Raw genomic sequence first — 20,335 nt, 5'->3', positions numbered from 1 at the left:
TATAGGAATATGGCCTTGATAGTGATATACAGTAAGCTTTTTGACTTCTCCAGAAGTGACTGGCTGCTTGTCTTTTTCCTACAGAAAACAGCAACCTGACTGTTGATGCTCTGAAACTGCACAATGAGCTACAGTCATTAAGGCCTCTGACTACTTCACGGGATGGCAAGGCAGCTCAGTCGCTTATGGAGGAGGATGAAAATGCCGAAACAGCTCAGACCCACAAATCTTCAGCCACTTTCCTGAGTGGTCTGACTGACTGCACTAACCTCACTTTCAGCAAAGTGCAGCGCCTATGGGAATCCAACTCCGCCGCTCACAAGGAGGTATGTGAATAGTGAGACCATAGTGTGTGGCTTAGAATATTGGGGGAGAAGGAGGCAGCTGGAGGAGAAGGAATAAAAGAAACAGAAGCAAAGAAGAAAGGGGCTAGAAAAGATATTAGGAAAAAATGAGAGAGTAAACATCACCTGAAAGTGTAACAGAAGCTTATTTAAATAGCAACCCTCAAACAAAAGTGTATCTTGTAACCATCATTAGATCAGCCGTGGGTAATCTGTGTTATTGAATGGTTCAATTAGCTGTAAATAATAATAATAATAATAATAATAATAATAATAATAATAAAATTAATTTGTTTATATTCTGCTCTATCTCCCCTGAGGGGGACTCAGGTGGATTCCAACAAACAAAAAGGCATACATTTAGTGACTCAGTGATAATAAGTACAAATATGACAATAAGTACAAATAACCCAGAATAACATCTTAAATGTAAAAACTATAACTTAAATAAAACATAGTCTGTCAAAAATTATAACTAACATAAACATGAACATAAAACATCTGAATAATACATTTAGTTCATATTTATTAGATTTAATAGTGTACACTCTGGTTCTTCTCATTCATGGCTGAAATCTGTGTCATTTGGTGTCACAATCATGATATTAGGGGCAAATGTGATGCATTTTGGAATGTGGTGCAGCCTATGCCAGGTGCTTCGCGATCGCATCTCCATCTATGAATTGGCACAAACTCTAAGATCCTCTGGGGAGGCCCTCCTCTCGCTCCCACCTCTGTCACAAGCACGGTTGGTGGGGATGAGAGAGAGGGGCTTCTCAGTGGTGGCCCCCTGTCTCTGGAACGCCCTTCCAAGGGAAATAAGACAGGCCCCATCCCTTCCCTCTTTTTGTAAGAGTTTGAAGACTTGGTGGTTTCAACAAATCTTCAAGAGTGACCAGTGCTAGCTCAGCCTAGACACTGCGTGGACACGACCTAGCCTCCTATATATTATCCTGGTCGTTCTCCTAACAGGCCCCTAGAAATAGACCGTCCCCGCTTTTGTCGTTTACCTATAACAGTACTGTACCCAAATGCAGGTCTCATCTTATTTAAATTTGTATCAGTCTTGACCCAGCCTTTTCATTGTTCTGATCCATTCCTTTTCTATGCCCTAACAAATAGACATGAAGAGCAGGCAGGATTTTTCCTTTTAATGTTTATGTGTTGTTGGGTAATTCCACGCTTACGTTGCTGTAACTGTTATTTTTTGTCCATGTTGTGACTCTATGTTTTGATGTTGTTGCTTGGAAACCGCCCTGAGTCCTGTCCCCCCCCCCCCCCCCGGGAGATAGAGCTGTATATAAATAAAGTTTTATTATTTTATTATGCTGAGGGTTATGAATTCACCTCTAGTGCCATCAGAAGTCGTCTCCCTCCCAAATATAAATAGGTAATCATGTCACATACCAGGTGGGAGGGGGATTGACCCTCCTGTTTCATACCAAATTTGTGTAATTGCATTTGTTGTATTTATTAAAATATTTAAAATATTTCTATCCTTTGTTTTAAAATTAGCCATGTTTCTTGAAGAATGGAGCCTGTAAGGTCAAGTACTGAGAAAGTGGGGAGAACAATGTAGTTGTTAAATTTATGAGTCTGTACAATAGAAGCCAGTGAAGGAAGAGCATAGAATATTGAGGGGAAGTAAGAGGATGAAACTTGGTTGCATTCAATTGGAGGGAGACTTGGGAAGAAGCAATATGGCTGTGAGACAGGGATTGGTGAGAGAGGAAAATAGAGAGTTGAGCTGATGAACAAAATTTCAGAAAGGAGAGAAAACGTGGAGCCCATCAGTGAACTGAAAGGGCTGTGATGGAAGCTGATGAACTGGCAACATTTAAATGACATGGCTGCCATATTCGGACAGCCTTCCACATTTGCTGGGGTTAAGGGCACAGGACCTTTGTGACTGTAAAAAGTAAATCAAGTAATTGCAATTTATTTACCCATAAATAATATCTCTCTAGGAATTTCTACATCTTCCAGTATGAGTCCTATAGTCAACGACTATAACTATAAATGGACAGATTATTGATGCGTCTTTGCTGGTTATAATGACATCTTATCTGACATGTTGGGCAATATTGTTCATATGTGTTAGCTTCCAGAATCACCGTGAACCTGCCATTCTTCATTTTCAATAGAAAGCTGTGTGAAATACAATGCTATGTTGGAAAGAAAAGAAAATAAGCAAGGGGAAATCAGGGGATTGGGTTTTTTAAAAGGTCTTTGCTAACTCCCTCCAAGTGCCTCTTTCCCAGGAGATGAAATGGTGAAAACATTTTTTGGGAGAGGCAAGAAATAATGGTGTATGTAATGATGGAATGAGCTTCTAACACTAACTGTTGGATTCTTTACAGATCTGTGCAGTTTTGGCTGCTGTCACCGAGGTCATCAGGGCACAGGGTGGTGCAGAGAGTGAGACGGAATATTTTGGTGCACTGGTAACTATCAAGGGAAAGAGGGTGGGAAGGTGTACAGAGTAAATGCATGTAATATATGCTTGGGTATGTTTAAATATTGTTATAATATATACCAGCAACCTCCCAAATATGGATTGGTGGTATAAGTTCAACTCAGGGAGTGTGAAGGCTTTTCACAGGAAAATGGAGCAGCTGGTCTTTGTTCCTAAGGGAAGGGAAAGAATGGGAATGTGCCCTCTTTTATGTCCTCCTACTCTGAATTGCTTTCTGCCCATAATTGGCCCCTTATGGGGCTTGACAGTTAACAGAATGGCAAAGAGGCTTCAGAACGGTATGGGCAGATAATTACACTACAGTGCCTTGTACCTTGACCATAATCTTCAGATTTCGTCATCATGCACAATGCTACAAAAGGCACGTTTGGAGAAATAGCAAAAAGAAAAGGGGGAAAACCAGGCCTGGTATTCATGTCATGGTGTTTGCATGTAACCCACCCAGCAATACTATCAGTTTATATCAACTGTTAACAATCTTCATCTCCTCCCTAAAGTAACATTGTCATTTACTTCATATATTTGAAACAGAAGCATGATCTTGCAGCTACAAATAGGATGCACTTGATTGCTCTCATTACAGCTATGCTGACAGATCAAATGTCTCATGCAACTCTTAGTAATAACTGTCTATAATGTGTTTCCTGATAGAAGGTCTTATCTTTTTTTGAGTTTACATATGCCATAAACCCTGACCGATATGGAGTTAGTCTTTTTTAGCAAACTGTGTTTTCCCCAGACGTCCCCTTTTTGTGTTGTTAGTATATGTGGCCTGGGGCCAGCAAAAAAGACCCAAGAATCCTGAGCTCCTTAGCTTAGCTTTGTACATTGGTGAAGGCGTACTGCGAACAGGTGCTGAGTTGCACCATATTCTGTGGATGTCTTATACACTGCCGTGAATGGGGGAGTTATCTTATGAATAGTTTGTTTTTTATTAGACCCCATGGAAGGGAACTGTGCTGTGCTATCTCAGAGGTGTAACACTGGACTTTTAAGAGTATAGGTGTCGTCTGAGTATAAGATATTATGTAAACCTGTTCCTCCACCTATCGACACATATACTGCCATTTATGCTTTTTGTCTGTCTTTGGGTGCATCCTCATTGGCAAAACATCTCTGTGAGTATATATATAGTGGAAGGGTTTCCGGCACATTCCGTCATGGCGGTTTTAACTAACTCTCACATAAAAGGTTAAAAAACCCCACAATTAGTGTAGGCAGTAATGGGGTATATGCTGAAAATTCTACAATATACTGAGAAGCTTTTATACAAGACTCATATGCACCCCATTTAAGAACACTAAGTGGCACTCAGGAAAAAAAAACCTTTCCGAGGATGGTATGTTGTATGTGGAATGCTCTCTCCTGAGGAATTCTGCAATAAACAAAGCAACATTTTAATGAACTAACCCATGACATCACAGACTTCAGTCATTGGGCAGGCTGCTGTGGAGGTAGATTATCCTTCAGGCCAGAATGAATTTCCAGGCAACCAAACTGATTTGTCCATCACTCTGTCTTCTCAGATGACTACTCTGGAAGCTGTGGAATCACCAGAGTCTCTGGCTGCTGTTGCTTATCTTCTGAATTTGGTACTGAAACGGTAAGCTCTCAGTAAGGAGAATGTGGTTGGTCAAGTTGGCTTCAAAGAGCACTTAAAACAGTGGTGCAAACTTTTACAGTTTTACTTGTGCTGTTTTCAGGACCTGATCCCTTCTTGGAAGGAGGATTTATCTAGCCTTCTTGGTTTTCCTTAACCTTTTAAGTAATCATTTAGTTTGTTTCTTTAACTGCCTTTTCCCAAAAATAAAAACCCAGTAATGTGTATTTTAGGATTATTCAGAGAGAGAATTTGCAAAGGAGGTGAAGAAATATGGCAATAAAGTTCTGTTGCTGCGAGATTAATAATAGCGAAATCATGGAAAGGGGAATAAGAATTACTTTTAAAGGACTGGAGAGAAAACTATTAGAATATATTCAAATGTCCAAACTAACAAATTGTATTTGGGGAAAAATAATGAAGAATTATCCAACAATCAGAGGCTGGCATTTGGATATTTGGAAAGGAAGACAAATGTAGACTTTAAAGTAGTTGCAAGGGGAATTTATTAAAACAGATATAAGTGTAGGTTTAAATAGATATAAGATTCACATTGTGTAATGTTGGAAGTCATAGGTGGTAGGTTCACGGGTGTGGGGAAGGAGGGTATGGGTTTGATGAGATGCTGTGATTGTACAGTTTCTGTTAGTTACTCTATTTGTACTTGATTTTTGTTTGTTATTCATACACAATTTTTAAAAAAAATTACAGGAAAAATGCTGGCTCCTATTATGATTCTAGTTACGTTCTTGACTTTATCAGTAACTCGTTGTTGGTGGGCAGAGGGGATGTTTCAAATACCATGTCTTGGTGTACTAGTGAAATACATTTCCATAGTATTCTCTGTGGCATTCATTTTTGTCCCTTGAAACAGAGTACATAATCTAAGGATAGAGAGAATGAAAGTTCAAAAATTCTTGGAAGTTATTTATTTATTTATCGTGTCAGAAGCAAGTTGAGAGTACAGTTAAAATGCATTTAAAAACACAACGTTAAAAAAACTTGGAATTATGCTAAATGTTCTTTGACCAGAAGCTGGACACTTGGAGTTAGTGTTGCTGTTAGAAGGTCCTCCATTGTGCATGTGGCAAGGCTCAGTTGCATTATAGTAGGTGGTCTGTGGCTTGCTCTTCTCCACACTCACATTCCGTGGACTCCACTTTGTAGCCCCATTTCTTAAGATTAGCTTTGCAATTTGTGGTGCTAGAGTGCAGCCTGTTCAGCACCTTCCAAGTCGTCCACTCTTCTGTGTGCCCACGAGGGAGTTTCTCATTCAGTCTCAGCCACTGATTGAGGTGCTGGGTTTTAGCCTGCCACTTTTGGACTCTGGCTTGCTGAGGTGTTCCTGTGAGTATCTCTGTAGATCTTAGGAAGTTGTTTCTGGATTTTAGGCATTGGCATGCTGGCTGATATCCGAACAGAGGATGGGCCAAAGATTTCACTGCCTTTTTCATTGGAAGTGATAAGGCTAGTGGAATTCTTGTAATCACTTCTGCTTCATACTACCATTTTTATATCCCTCAATAGGGTGCCAGGCCCTGTATTGATCAAGAAGTTCTCCGACACCTCCAAAGCTTTTATGGGGATTCTGGGTTCACAAACACATGGAGATTCCACTTCGGCCCTGCGCTGGGTAAGTGTTCCAAGGAGGAGACTGATGGGAACAACAGATGCATTTAGATCATGACTGGAGAAAGTGTGGACATCCATATTTGATTGGCATTCAGTCCCCATCAGCCTTAGCCAGCATAGACTACCATTGTTCCCCATCTCTTACATAGATACTCAGTTGGGGAAACTATTGTGATCAATGCAATCTTTTTGTAGTGTGATGTGCATGCCAAGGAGAAGGGCCTGTTAATTAGAGATCCATTACTACAACTATTTGAGCTGTCTCATCCATGAGCAGCATTGATGGAGGACAGCTTGAACAAAGTAGTCCTCTACTTGGACTTAAATGTGATAATGTTGATATTCAGTCCTGCCAGGTGCGTTTGATGTTTGAGCTTAAAGGTTCTCCGGTCTAACTAGCAAGAATGTGGATATGTTGGAAGACCACTAGTTTTGAGAACACCACAACTATCTTTATTTCGTTTCGTTCCCTTTAGGTGATCTCCTGTCTAGCTACATTGCTGCGGAGGCAGAATCTAGTAGCTTGGAACTACCCTGTGACTATGCAGGTTTTCCATGGTCTTCTCAGCTTTACTGTTCATGTCAAACCCAAGGTGAGTCTCTAGCTGTACTGATTGTACCCAACCATCTTCTCCACCTATATGATTCAGTTAAATTATCCATGTATAATAGTTTGCATTGGGACTTATTCATCCTTAGAGTAGACTCATTAAAATCAGCATGACTTTTATGACTTGACATTTTATATGGTTTTAATCTGTTTGCGTGATTGATATGTACTTTAATTGCTATATGTTTAAATTGTTTTATATTTTGATGAGATGTATTTTATTGTTTACCTATGGGGCACTGAATTTTTGCTGGATTTGTAAGCTGCCTTGAACCCCCTCCAGGGTCGAGAAATGCAGGGTATAAATGAAGTAAATAAATAAATAAACATTAATGAGGGAAGCCTCATTGATTTCTGTGGGTTTGCTCCAAACAGGACTGAGGGTGTATCTATACTGTAGAATTAATGCATTTTGACACCACTTTAACTAAGATGGCTCATATAATGGAATTGTGTAAGTTGTAGTTTCGTGAGGCACCAGCACTTCTGGACAGGGAAGGCTAAAGATTAAAAAAAAAAACCCAAACCAAAAACTCCCATGATTCCTTACCATTGGGTTTGGCAGTTAAAGTGGTGTCAAACTTCATTAATTTTGAAGTGTGGATGCACCCTGAGTCTGTATCAAGCCCACAATAATGCACCCCAATATTAATGCAAGAACATATTTAAGTCTGTATTCTGCCTCTTCTATGTAGAATGTGGCTAGTCATAAAATATGTTCTCCACAGTATGGAACCATCTAGAATTGGACATGTAGTCCTAATTCCATATTCCTCCTCCATGTTCCAGGTTCGCAAAGCTGCTCAGCATGGTGTTTGCTCCATTGTTCGAGGCAGTGAATTCCTGTTTGGAGATGGGGCTCCCTTGCATCACCCAGCTGCATGTTCTACAGCCAAATTCTGTGTGCAAGAGATCGAGAAAGCTGGAGGTACTAGGGATGTTAATTTAATGCATTGAGACATTGCTGGATTATGGAGATTACTGTAGATGTCCAAATCAATTTGCCATTTCAGAAATTTAAGCACTTGAATAAAAGGCTTATTACTAGTTTTGTAGAAAGGTCACACAATTTATAGGGTTGGAAAAGGTCCCTGAGACAATTGAATCTATGCCTTTAATATTATTAGTCTTATTTCTTAGCTGAGTATTTTACTGAATTGTTCCACTGAGGAATTTGATAAATGACCTGGATTGCAAATAATTTTAGTGAATAAGGTATACTACATTGTGTTGTGTTTAGTCAGAAGTTCTCAACTTTTGGTGTAGTATGAGCTCATCTGGACATTTGAGAAACTGCCATAGACACTGTCATTAATTGTCTTCTGTGATGGCAGGACTGGTCACAAAAGGTGAACCTCAGAGGTCACTAATTTGCATAAGGATTTGCGTACAAAACAGATTTGATCAGAGCACCCAAATACAACATCATTTCTTTGAATCCAGTTATCAGTTGAAATGAGCACTTGTTTCTCAGAAAGCAACCCAGTTGATTTACTCCTCTAAAATAGTATTTCCCCAAATTAATACAATAATCCATTATGAATTTCCAATCCCTCCTTGAAGAAGTCACACTTCAGCTCAGAGGAAGTCAACAATTCTTTGAACAACAACAATATTTATTTATAACCTGCCCTATCTCCCCAGGGCAAATTCCAGCAATGTAACAAATTGGCAAACATTCAATGCCAAAACAAGCAAGTATTAAATAAATCAAATACAATAAGACAACCTAAAACTATATAAGACTGCCCAAAGAGTAACAAATCAAAACATAGATAAACATAATATAACATCAAACACATTTCTGGCCAAAGAAAAAAACCCCATGATAGGTTTGCCTTAGCATTGCCGTAAGTTGGAAATAACTTGAAGGCACTTGACGGCAAAATGTATATTTATGATATTGGACAAAATTTACCCATTTACTCATTTTTTGAATAACATTTTTCTAACGTTATTCCCTTTCCAAACATTTTATGATGTTATCATCTTTTATGAATGTTTATATGTGAATCTCATTGTATTTCTTATCATTGTACAGTTGACTTTCCACATTTGTAGGCGTGATTTTTGCAGAGTTGGTTAAAATGTTCTCTCTAGATCCTCCAATGCTACTCTGGTCGACTTCCAGCAAACATTGACCGTAGAGACATGCTGGAGGCCTTAGAGAAAAACATAATAGCCTGCGCTGGAAAGTTAGAAGCACTGAATTTGTCTGGTTCCTCAGGTGCCAAAGAGGCGACAACCACTTTACATGTGCTAACTTTGCTGCGTGATTTGCTGCCTTGCTTGCCTGCCCAGTCTGTCAAATCTTGCTGTGAGACTCTGCTACGAGTTATGACTCTCAGCCATGTGGTGAGTTTCCCTGTCCCTGTTAATGGTGCTCTGTGACACTTGGTTTTGTTTTGAGAGCACCTTGGATTTGGAGGACTTAGAACTCTTCCACACAGCTATATAAAATCCACATTGAACTGGATTATATGTCAGTGTGGACTCAGTGTGGACTCAAGGAGGTGGTTGGTCTTAGATTAGTTACATACCCAAATTCTACCTTTTTGTGGGGTTACAACATTTGAGATAGAGCATCGTGTCACAATATTTGACCACTTGGATTGGGGTGGAAGAAATACACATGGGTAAAAATATCTAACATTTACATATCTTTCTCCCCTCCAGCTAGTGACAGCATGTGCAATGAAAGCCTTTCACAGCCTCTTTGTAACCCAGCCTCCTTCATTCTGCCTGCCAGCTGAGCTTAATGCCCAGATCATCACGGTGAGTGCCTTATGAGCCAAATGGGGTGAGTGTGTGACAGAGTCATCTGTTGATGCTCCAGTAATACCCGCTTTTCTCCTCTGTCAGGCCCTATATGACTATGTTCCCAATGAGAGTGACCTCCAACCTCTGTTGGCCTGGCTGGCTGTCATGGAGCGTGCTCACGTCAATCTGGCAAAGTAAGGATGGGAGTGGGATGGGGGCAGGAGGTCTGCTCTGCAAATACAGGCCATCCCCAAGTTATGAACAATACAGGTTCTGTAGGTTTGTTCTTAAGTTGAATTTGTATGTAAGTCAGAACAGGTACTTTTCAAAAGTGTAAGTCCATTTAAAAAAGGCATTCATAACCTTTTTGAAAAGGAATAATGATGTCAAATCTGTTTGGGGACCACCTTTTGAAAATCACTATTCAAGGAAAGGTATGTCCTTGTTAGAAGTCAACCCTTTGAACAAGTGATGTTCACAAGCATTCATGTAATGGCACACGGGTAACTCAGTTGTTAAACTGAAGAACCATGTTTTTGAATTGCCAGGGAAAAAGACATGCCACTACACAAAAATATACATGGCTAGCAGAATTCTAAAATTGTTTTTTTTAAAGTACAAGTTGCAATTGCAGTTGCCCAAAACATATACTCTCCCTTTAAACGTTTTAGTTTAAAATATGCACTCAGAGACAAAAGAAATCTTCTTTAGAAAATAACATACTTTCTTTACTCACGAACAGATTGTATTAATTCACCATTCAGTCACATTTCTTATTGAAGTTCAGTTATAAATAGGATGTAGTTTCTCTGTGTTGAGAACACAGGGCATCATTCTTAATCAGTAGTCCATAGTCCAAAGTGTATAATTGTACTCACTGCTTCTCAAAGCAAACATATAGTAAGCTGTTCCTGCATAAGTCCAAATGACACCTGCTTCCATTGAAGTCCAAAAGCATACTGATAACAAAATGGGGTCTTGAGTCTGAACATGCTCAGTACAATCACATGTCTGTAGCCCCTCCCACACAAAATAGGTCAGTCAAACTGGCAAAACAACATAGAATACAGGTTAGCAAATGTATTCATAAACAAACAAATAGTGAAGGCTTGGAAAGTTGCTATTTCCAGCACACCTATCTATCTATCTGGATAGCAAATGAAAGTGTTAACACTCCTGAGACATTTGTTTTGCTCTCTGTGCCCCTGTTCAGAAAATTTCATCTCACTCCCTGTCCCTGTGATAATTGAATTTTGAAAAATTTGGCTTGTGGAAACAGGGATTGGTGATAGAGCTTCAGTGGAGACACCTTTAACCCATGATAACTCTTTCAGGAGTGAATTTACCTTCCTAGGGGTATATTTCTCTTCCTGTTACCTCACCCTCATTCTTAACTATGAGTAATTTGTTAGTCGGATGTTTGTAATTCGGGGACTGCCTGTACTCCATAGTAATATCTCTCTCCGTTGTAGGCAGCAATGGGAGCTGTGCTGGGCTCACCTTCCCCGCCTATTCAGTACATCCATGAACTGCTTCCTTTCCCCTCACACCCAGGTGGTGTCTGCTGCAGCACAGACTCTCAAGGTATGGTGCTATTTTAATTCCTGGCTAGCAAGAGCTGTTTTTTTCTGATATTTGACAGCTTTTGATGAACTGAAGAATGACGAGGCATTTCAGTATGGGATGTGTGTGTGCTCTGATGTTCATCCTGTATGGTTGTAACAGGCCTATATGCTCTTGTCTTATAGAATGATGCTAATTCTAACACCATACATTTACGTGCTTGCATTCTGCAGGTCTTGCTCACTGAGTGTCTGGCTCCACACATAACTGAACTAGGAAAAGTTTTGTCTGCCACTCCATCTGGATCTGCTGCCCATGTATGCAAAATGTTCAGGTAAAAGAAGCAACCAGTTGCTTTGAGGAAGATGAAAAGCTTGTCTTATCTTGCAGCTTTCAGGTTTTATTAGAAGTCATTAGTAACTTGCTTTTCTTCTTCTAGAGCAGTGGAAGAGGGCCTAACATATCGGTTCCATGCATCCTGGGCCTCTGTATTGCAGGTTCTGAGGACTTTCTTTGAGACTTGTGGGCAACAGTGTCATCCCATGATGTGTAAGGTAAAAAAAAAGGAGCTGCTGTCATGATCCAAGCCTGTTTCACAGATATTCTTATCCTTCATCCCAGGAAAGGGACTACTTGGACTTCGGGGTCTTGTATTGCATGTTGCTGACATTATTGATTGCCTTGGTTAGACCACACCTTAAATACTGTGTCCAATTCTGGGCACCAGAATTGAAGAGAAATATTGACAAGCTGGAATGTGTCCAGAAGAGGGCAACTAAAATGATCAAGGGTCAGGAGAACTAGCCCTATGAGGAGTGGCTTAAAGAGCTGGGTATGTTTAGCCTGCAGAAGAGAAGATTGAGAGGAGACATGATAGCCATGTATAAATATGTGAGAGAAAGTCATAGGGAAGAGGGAGCAAGCTTGTTTTCTGCTGTTGGAGACTAAGACGCGGAGAAATAGCTTCAAACTACAGGAAAGGAGATTCCACCTGAACATGAGGAAGAACTTCCTGACTATGAGAGTTGTTCAGCAGTGGAACTCTCTGCTCTAGAGTGTGGTGGAAGCTCCTTTGGAAGCTTTTAAACAGAGGCTGGATGGCCATCTGTTGTGGGTGATTTGAACGCGATTGTCCTGCTTCTTGGCAGGGGGTTAGACTGGATGGCCCACGAGGTCTCTTCCAACTCTTATGATATCTGGGTCATGTAGTAGGGTCAAGGAGGCTTAATTGTGGGTCTTAATGCTGGAAATGAGTGCATGGGAAAGATTACATTGGAGCATAGACATCATTGGTAATACTTCTCACTATGTGATGTGTTTTCCTTCCTTTGCTGCAGTGCCTACAGTCGCTTGCTGATCTCCGTAGCTCCCCACACTTTCCTCACACTGTGCTGCTTGACCAGGCTATGGGGGCTGCAGTGGCCACTATGGGTCCTCAAGTAGTTCTACAGGTTGTGCCCCTGGATATTGATGGCACAGAGTGAGTATCATCTTTGCCTTTCTGAGTTTGGAAGCAGCAGCATGTGAAGTATACGATGTTCTTACCCTTGTATTTTTTCCATCTGATTCTTGCTGGTTTAGATCAGTTAATTTAAGCACTCAAAGAGAATTTCAATACATGGAAACTCAGGCCCCTTCCACACAGCGCTATATCCCAGAATATCAAGTCAGAAAATCCCACAATATCTGCTTTGAACTGGGTTATCTAAGTCCACACTCATATAATGTGGGATTTTCTGCCTCGATATTCTAAGATATAGGCCCTTTCTACACTGCCATATAAAATCCAGATTATTTTTATTTGAACTGGATTATAGGGTAGTGTAGACTCGTATAATCCAATAAAAAGCAGGTAATGTTGATTCTTTGGTTTGATAACCTGAGTTATATGGCAGTGTAGAAGGTGTCTTAGAGGTCTAGAGCAGAATGGGGCCCTTCTATTGTAATAAATTCACAAAGACATGAAAGTTTGTCAGGCTCAGTTTAAGACAATTAATCATGACTGAAATGTATAATATAGAATTTACCTAGTAGCTACTCAGAAGATCTGGGTCACTTGGAGTGCCTCAGATGGTTGGTATGATATGGTAGGGAAGACCCTGCTGCTTCTCTGAAGGAAGGATTATATGGTTTGATGAGCAGCATTCAGCCAAAAGGAATACATCTTTGTGTGAAATGAGGCCCCTTCTACACTGCCATATAAAACACAGATTATCTGATTTGAACTGGATTATATGACAGTGTAGACTCATAATCCAGTTCAATACAGATAATGTGGATTATCTGATTTGATAATTTGGATTAATTGGCAATGTAGAAGGGGCCTGAGATAAACTTAAATCAGGGTGAGATGTGATTAGCCAGCTGTTCCAAGTTTTCATATGGAACTTTGCACTTTCTTAATATGCTCTATATTCAGCATGTCATTCCATGTTTGTGAGTCTCTGTTTAGAGAACTGAACTTGGTGAAAATACCGATTGTTTGGAGGATTCACATTCACATTCTTAAAGCACTATTGTGTCCGAAAGCTCTGGAAAATCTAATTGGCCCCAGAATCCAACATATCCCTGCAATATTTTCAGACTCCTCTTAACTGTGTATTCTTTTCTGTTTTTTTTTCCCCCTCCCATCCCACTAGAGAGACTCTGGATTTCCCTTGTAGTTGGCTCCTTCCTGTGCTCAGAGATCACATTCGAGATGCACCCCTTGCTTTCTTCTCTAGTTACTTCTTACCATTGACTGCTACCCTGAAAACTAGAGGTAATGAAGAGTGTGGTAGGGCACACCCACAAAATATAGGAGCAAACTCAGGTTTTGGACCTGAAAAGAGCAATTTTCTTGTGGTATAAATGTGGTTGATTCCACCCCATGAATATTTTAGGGGGGGAAATGCAACACTGTGTTCTAGGAATAAAATCTACCCCTTCAAGTTAATTACTTATTCCACTAGATACCATATTGGGATTATATGAGTATTATATGAGTATTCGTGAAGCCCCCGGTAGCACAGTTGGTTAAACCGCTGATCTGCTAAACTTGTTGACCGAAAGGTCGCAGGTTCGAATCCAGGGAGTAGTGTGAGCTTTCGCTGTCAGCCTCATTCTGCCAACCTAGCAGTTCAAAAACATGCAAATGTGGGTAGATCAATAGCGGGGAGGTAACGGCGCTCCATGCAGTCATGCTGGCCACATGACCTTGGAGGTGTCTATGGACAACGCCAGCTCTTCGGATTAGAATGGATTAGAATGGAGATGAGCACCACCACCCAGAGTCGGACACGACTGTACTTAATGTCAGGGGAAAACCTTTACCTTTACCTATGACTATTTCCTCTTGGAAATTAATATACAGTTGGCTCTTCACTTTCGCTGCTTAGGAGGCATGCGCGGCATGGGCTGTGGTGACTCCTCCCTGATCTCCTCCTAAGGATGGGAAAACCATGTCAATATTGATAGGGCAGCCCTGTCTTCGAGAGCTGAGCATGCCACATGTGTTTGCTTTGGATGATACCACCCAAGCTACTTTAAATGTCTCTTTCACATTAACATGCCCTAACTTTCTGTCAGCTTGGGAGATGGTGGATTGCCTTCCTGTTTGATCAAGGAACCCCACAGCGTCAATGTCCATGCTGTTGCTTTGAGGAAATAGTAACCATTTATTGGGTCTACCTCCTCCCAGGCACTAACTTGATTTCCCCACACAAAGCCCATATTTAAAATTTGAAAGGTAGCTGATTTTTCCTGAAGTTCCCAGACATGGATGTTTCTGAGGATAATAGATTATAGTTTTCCTTGCTCTCTGTCTCTGGTATAAGGGCCTCTGAGGTGCCCAATGCCCAAGGCATTAATTAGTTACTGGTTAACTACTTATCGGTTGATTAAATCAACTTCAAATGGCTTGTCCAATCCTGGATCTCACTGGGACCAACTGCACACATGTCTTGCGTCTCTGGTGGTCTCTGATCTAAAATGGCTCACCTAAGGATGGGGCAGCCATGTAAATGTTAACACAGCAGTGCTATTTTCGGGAGACATATGTGGCACAGGGAGTGATGACTCCCCTTCCCCATTGCTCATTTTCTAAGGGCAGGACTACTATGTGAATGTTATTTATTATTTATTTACAGTATTTCTATGCCACTTTTCTCACCCCTAGGGGGACTCACAGGGGCAGGGCAGCTCCTACTTTGGAAGGCAGGGGTGATAATGCAAACTCCTGAATAATGAAAATCACAAGTAGGAAACCCACAAATGTGAAGGCCCACTAGTTGTATTATGCTAAACATATTTATTTATTTACTTACTATATTTGTATACCACCCTTCTCAACCCTCAGGCGACTCAGGGCGGTTTACAGAGGTAACAAGTCGCCAGTAGGCTGAGAATTGCGGTATATAAGAGTAGTAAATAAAAATAAATAAATAAACAATTCAATGCCCAAGAACATCATAAATGTTTTATACTATGTATTAAAAAATTAATACATAGTATAAAACCAAACAAAAGTAATAAAACATAAGACATTTGTGTCTCCTAATTAAAAACATTATCCATCTTGTCCAGTCGTTCCAAGTTCCTATGTTTTTTACATTGCATTTTCAAACGCTTGCTTGAACAGCCTTGTCTTGACTTTTTTCCGGAATATTAAGAGGGAGGGGGCTGATCTAATGTCCCTAGGAAGGGCGTTCCATAGCTGAGGGGCCACCATTAAGAAGGCCCTGTCTCTCGTCCCTGCCAAATGTATTTGTGACGCAGGCGGGATGAAGAGCAGGACCTCCCCGGACGATCTTAAAGTCCTAGCAGGTTCATAAGGGGAGACGTGCACTAAGCACCTGGGTCATCAGTTAGTGTAACATAATAGTGGTTTAAAGGAAAAATTCTGGTGAAGTTTCTCACCACATGTGGAATCCAAATGTCCATGTCTTAACAATGTTTCTTGACTCGCTTTTAAAAGTTGTATTTTAATGCATAAATGTATGTTTTATTACTATTTTCCTGTTTGTTTTAATGCTGGTCATTGACCGAAATAAAATACTTTATTTATTTATTTACCCTATTTATATCCCGCCTTTTCTCTACCCTGAAGGGCACTCAAGGCGGATTACATATGCAATTATTCAGTGCCTTAAAACACATACGCAACATTACATATATTCATTCATTAATACCAATTTGCTTTCCTAGTTAACAGTTAATGTGCAAAATGACAATCACAGATCTCTCTTGATTTTCTGCAGCCACAGAGCTTGCCCAGGAAAAACGAGAACTAGAAGCCAAGATCTATGATACACTTCAATGGCAGGTGAGGCTCTCCCTCTAATCTTCTTCCTCCAGTATCTACCGTTCCTGAACATGCTGTGCTTAGTGAGTTCAGAGCTTATCATTTGATATGAGACAGTGCTCACCATTCCCTCTTTCAGATGTGGACACTTTTACCTGGATTCTGCAGCAGCCCCACAGATGTGGTACCTTCATTCAAAGGATTGGCCCGCACCCTGGGCATGGCTATCAGTGATCGATCCGATCTGCGGCCAATAATATGCCAAGCCCTGCGCAGGCTGATTAACAAGGGTTGTCAAACAGGTAAGATCAGTCTGTCAAAGAGGTGCTTGCCCTTTTTACTCTAGGAAAGTCATTGTTACTGGAGCTACTTCTAGACCATTCCGCTTTTTGCTGAAAATGCAGGAGTAGAGAAGGGCAAGTTGGGGTAGTTGTTCCATGCGCATTCATAAAGTTTGTCCACTGGTTCTTCTGATGTGTTTTGTGCTGTGTGAAGTGCCCTACCAAAATCATATAAATGATAACATCTAATCATATGGGTTGCTGTGAGTTCTCTGGGCTGTATGGCCATGTTCCAGAAGCATTCTCTCCTGACGTTTTGCCCACATCTGTGGCAGGTATCCTCAGAGGTTGTGAGGTCTGTTAGAAACTATGCAAGTAAGGTTTATATATCTGTGGAATGTCCAGGATGGGAGAAAGAACTTTCCTTTGCTGGAGGCAAGTGTGAATGGCCACCTTGATTAGCATTTAAAGGGCTTGCATCTTCAGAGCCTGGCTGGTTACTGCCTGGGGATCCTTTGTTGAGAGATGTTTGCTGGCCCTGATTGATTCATGTCTGCAATCCCCCTGTTTTCTGAGTGTTGCTCTTTATTTACTATTGCTCTTTGTTTATTTTAGAGTTTTTTAAAAAAATACTGGTAGCCAAATTTTGTTCATTTTCATGTTTTCCTCCTTTCTGTTGAAACTGCCCACATGCTTGTGGATTTCAGTGGCTTCTCTGTGTAGTCTGACATGGTTGTTGCAGTGGTCCAGCATTTTTGTGTTCTCAAATAATATGTTTTGGCCAGGTTGGTACATCAAGTGCTTTGCTATGGCTGACTTCCCTGGTTGAGTTAGTCTGCATTGCCTTTCATGTTCCTTGATTCGTGTTTGTGGAATGCTGTGTTTGAAGTAGACTTGTCCACAGCTGCATGGTATACGGTAGACTTCTGTGGAGGTGAGGGGATACCTCTTGTCTTTGCTGAATGTAGCATTTGTTGGATTTTTTTAGTGGGTCTGTAGATAATTTGTAGGTTGTGTTTCTTTATCAGCTTCCCTTTGTGGTCAGTGGTTATATAAACCTCATTTGCCTAGTTTCTCACAGACTTCACAACCTCTGAAGATGCCTGCCATAGATGTGGCAAAACATCAGGAGAGAATGCTTCTAGAACATGGCCGTATAGCCTGGAAAACGCACAGCAACCCAGTGATTCTGGCCATTAAAGCCTTTGACAACACATCAGCTATTTGTCATACATTATCCCAGACAGCAGATGGCTTATATTGTAATCTTACCAAGGGTATTTTAAAGTGGAAGTAGCCCAAACCAGCAGTAATTTTCCTTCCATGTCCTGTATATCTGTACCTTCATTTGCAGAGGCAGAGCGCGCTGAAGTTGGGCGTTTTGCAAAGAACTTCCTTCCCATCCTGTTCAATGTGTATAGCCAAGAGGACAATGCCAAAGAGAGCCCTGTGAACCGGCGTGCTGTCCTGGACACTATCCGGGCCTACTTGACAGTCACTGAGTCTCAGGTGAGCAAAGGCCTGAGAACAACATGAGGCTGTGAGGTTTTGACTGCTTGTGGATCACTCTCTTTTTACCTCTATTACAGATGGTTCATACATTCCTGGAGAAAGCAAGTGAGAAACTGGCTAGTCCTGATTCGTCAGAGTTTACTAGGTAAATTTCTCAGCTGGTGCTCAGCATTCTTCCTAGGGTGGAAGAGGTGATCCTGGGAAGGGTCTTTCTTCCAGTACAAATCAGAGTTTTCTATGAAAGCATGCATTTTTACTCCTGATCCTGCTTGATACAGGACACATGTCCAATTCTGCCTCTCAGAGGCTATATTTTCTTTCTTCCTCTATCTCCATTAGATAATGTTGGAAGTGGGAGAGCTGCCTGAAACACTTACAATCTTGTGCCTAACTCAGTAGTGTTAAATTTGATAGATTTTGATGTTAAAATAGTAGGATTAGCTTTGTCATATGCTGAAGCATATGAAATACCAGCTTTCTGTTCATTCTTGCTAACTGCTTCTATCATGCTGTAGGCTCTCTGTGTTGGACCTGGTTGTAACTATGGCTCCGTATGCTGATGAGTCCACTTTGCATACTCTCTATGGCACCATCCAATCTTCCTTGCTGGTGAGCTCCTTTTTCGGTTTATGGGTGGAGTGTGTGTATGTCCTGTCTAGCACATCACAGTCTCTAGATCTGCTCCCAGGGAGCCTCTATTGGAGATGCCACATAAATACCCCTGAATTGGTTTGTGGAGGGGAGGGGAAAGGACATTAACCATGATGTTTAAGATCATCGTACATCCTTAATTACTTAGGATGATAAAAACATCAAATCATCCAGGTGTCCCCTGGGCAATGTCCTTGCAAGCGGCCAATTCTCTTACAACAGAAGCAACTTGCTCCTGACACGACAAAAAAAAATCCTTAATTACTGCAATTAAAATTTTATTGGGCAAGAGCATTGAGAATAATATGGATTCTTTATCAGACAAGCCCCCGGTGGTGCAATGGGTTAAACCCCTGTGCCGGTAGGACTGAAGACCGACAGGTTGCAGGTTCAAATCCGGGGAGAGCACGGGTGAGCTCCCTCTGTCAGCTCCAGCTCCTCATGCGGGGATATGAGAGAAGCCTCCCACAAGGATGATAAAAACATCAAAACAAGGACGTCCCCTGGGCAACGTCCTTGCAGATGGCAAATTCTCTCACACCAGAAGCAACTTGCAGTTTCTCAAGTTGCTTCTGACACGACAAAAAAAAAAATCAGACAAGCTTTCTCAACTGCTTGGTGCAGGATCTTTTGCTGCCAGGTAAAACATGACTACACTATAGGTCACCTTATCCCCCTGACACCTTTGTGTTATGTTTTATTCGTACCCTCTTTCGTAGTGGTGACTCTAGACCTTTTCCCATTTGTGTGGAAATACTTTTATTAATGAGCACTTCATGTACAACTAAAATAGCATTGAAAACAGAGTAGATGCCTTGAGGAAAACCTCATATGATTGGCCACTATTCAGCTTGTTTCATTCAAAACATTATCTCAACCATATTAATTATTTTTGTATATGCTCCTCCTTATAGTTTGGGAAGTGTTTGACCGATCCTTACTGACATGGCCCTTATGTGGTTGCATGACAGATTGTATTGTTCAAGGTTATGGAGGTCTCTCAAGTTGTGTGTATCTTTATATTGTATATCTTATCTGTCTGCTTCAATCATCCTAGAACAAGGACCACAGGATACAGAAGAAAGCCTATCGAGTGCTGGAGGAAGTGTGTGCCTCTGACAGGCCAGCATGTCAGAATTTTGTACAGACTCACCTAAAGGACCTGCAAAGTGCCCTCCTGGGTTCTCTTCCCACTGCCACGTCTCCTGCCAAGAGGGTAAGAAGCAGCTTTGGGGAGAAAAAAAAACTTGCTTTACCATCTGAGGTGGATGGGATACTGATTTAAGAAGAATCATAGTGAAAAAGTGAAAAAGATAGTTTTGGAATGGTGTTTTGCTCTTTCATTTCTTACCCCTCTTTTTTCCCCCCCAGCCTCGACTGAAGTGTCTCTTCTACATTGTCAAGCAGCTTGCAGTGGAACATGAAGATTTTGTCACAGCTCTGGTGCCAGAGGTAAGAAAGGGCAAGAGAAGATTAGTGGCTGCCAAGGTGCTGAAAGGATGAGCACAGTTGTTGTTTTTGTGTCATAGAAAGACAAGGAGAAAAACTATTTTGAGAGCAACATGTTTGTTTGCACAAATAAAATGTAATCTCCTAAAAGGGCCAATTTCAGGTCCAGGGGCCTT

At 41.0% G+C, this 20,335-nt stretch overlaps 1 protein-coding gene across 1 annotated transcript in view; it reads left to right on the top strand.

Annotated features, from left to right (window-relative positions):
- The window catches only part of RRP12 (ribosomal RNA processing 12 homolog), a 33,934-nt gene that overhangs the window by 2,001 nt on the left and 11,598 nt on the right, over positions 1 to 20,335 (top strand). Inside the window, exons 2-22 of the mRNA XM_060768232.2 lie at positions 85 to 326; positions 2,705 to 2,788; positions 4,347 to 4,423; positions 5,948 to 6,053; positions 6,529 to 6,645; positions 7,452 to 7,590; positions 8,890 to 9,017; positions 9,339 to 9,437; positions 9,525 to 9,616; positions 10,895 to 11,006; positions 11,219 to 11,319; positions 11,425 to 11,539; positions 12,323 to 12,465; positions 13,625 to 13,746; positions 16,223 to 16,287; positions 16,406 to 16,568; positions 17,902 to 18,056; positions 18,137 to 18,204; positions 18,575 to 18,668; positions 19,768 to 19,926; positions 20,082 to 20,162. Coding sequence (XP_060624215.2) covers positions 85 to 326; positions 2,705 to 2,788; positions 4,347 to 4,423; positions 5,948 to 6,053; positions 6,529 to 6,645; positions 7,452 to 7,590; positions 8,890 to 9,017; positions 9,339 to 9,437; positions 9,525 to 9,616; positions 10,895 to 11,006; positions 11,219 to 11,319; positions 11,425 to 11,539; positions 12,323 to 12,465; positions 13,625 to 13,746; positions 16,223 to 16,287; positions 16,406 to 16,568; positions 17,902 to 18,056; positions 18,137 to 18,204; positions 18,575 to 18,668; positions 19,768 to 19,926; positions 20,082 to 20,162 — 2,462 coding nt within the window. The remainder of the gene's footprint in view (positions 1 to 84; positions 327 to 2,704; positions 2,789 to 4,346; positions 4,424 to 5,947; positions 6,054 to 6,528; positions 6,646 to 7,451; positions 7,591 to 8,889; positions 9,018 to 9,338; positions 9,438 to 9,524; positions 9,617 to 10,894; positions 11,007 to 11,218; positions 11,320 to 11,424; positions 11,540 to 12,322; positions 12,466 to 13,624; positions 13,747 to 16,222; positions 16,288 to 16,405; positions 16,569 to 17,901; positions 18,057 to 18,136; positions 18,205 to 18,574; positions 18,669 to 19,767; positions 19,927 to 20,081; positions 20,163 to 20,335) is intronic.

This window comes from Anolis sagrei, chromosome 3, assembly GCF_037176765.1.
Source record: "Anolis sagrei isolate rAnoSag1 chromosome 3, rAnoSag1.mat, whole genome shotgun sequence".
Classification (NCBI taxonomy): domain Eukaryota; kingdom Metazoa; phylum Chordata; class Lepidosauria; order Squamata; family Dactyloidae; genus Anolis; species Anolis sagrei.
Note: the sequence above shows the minus strand (reverse complement) of the source record. Positions and strands in the feature narration are given on the sequence as shown.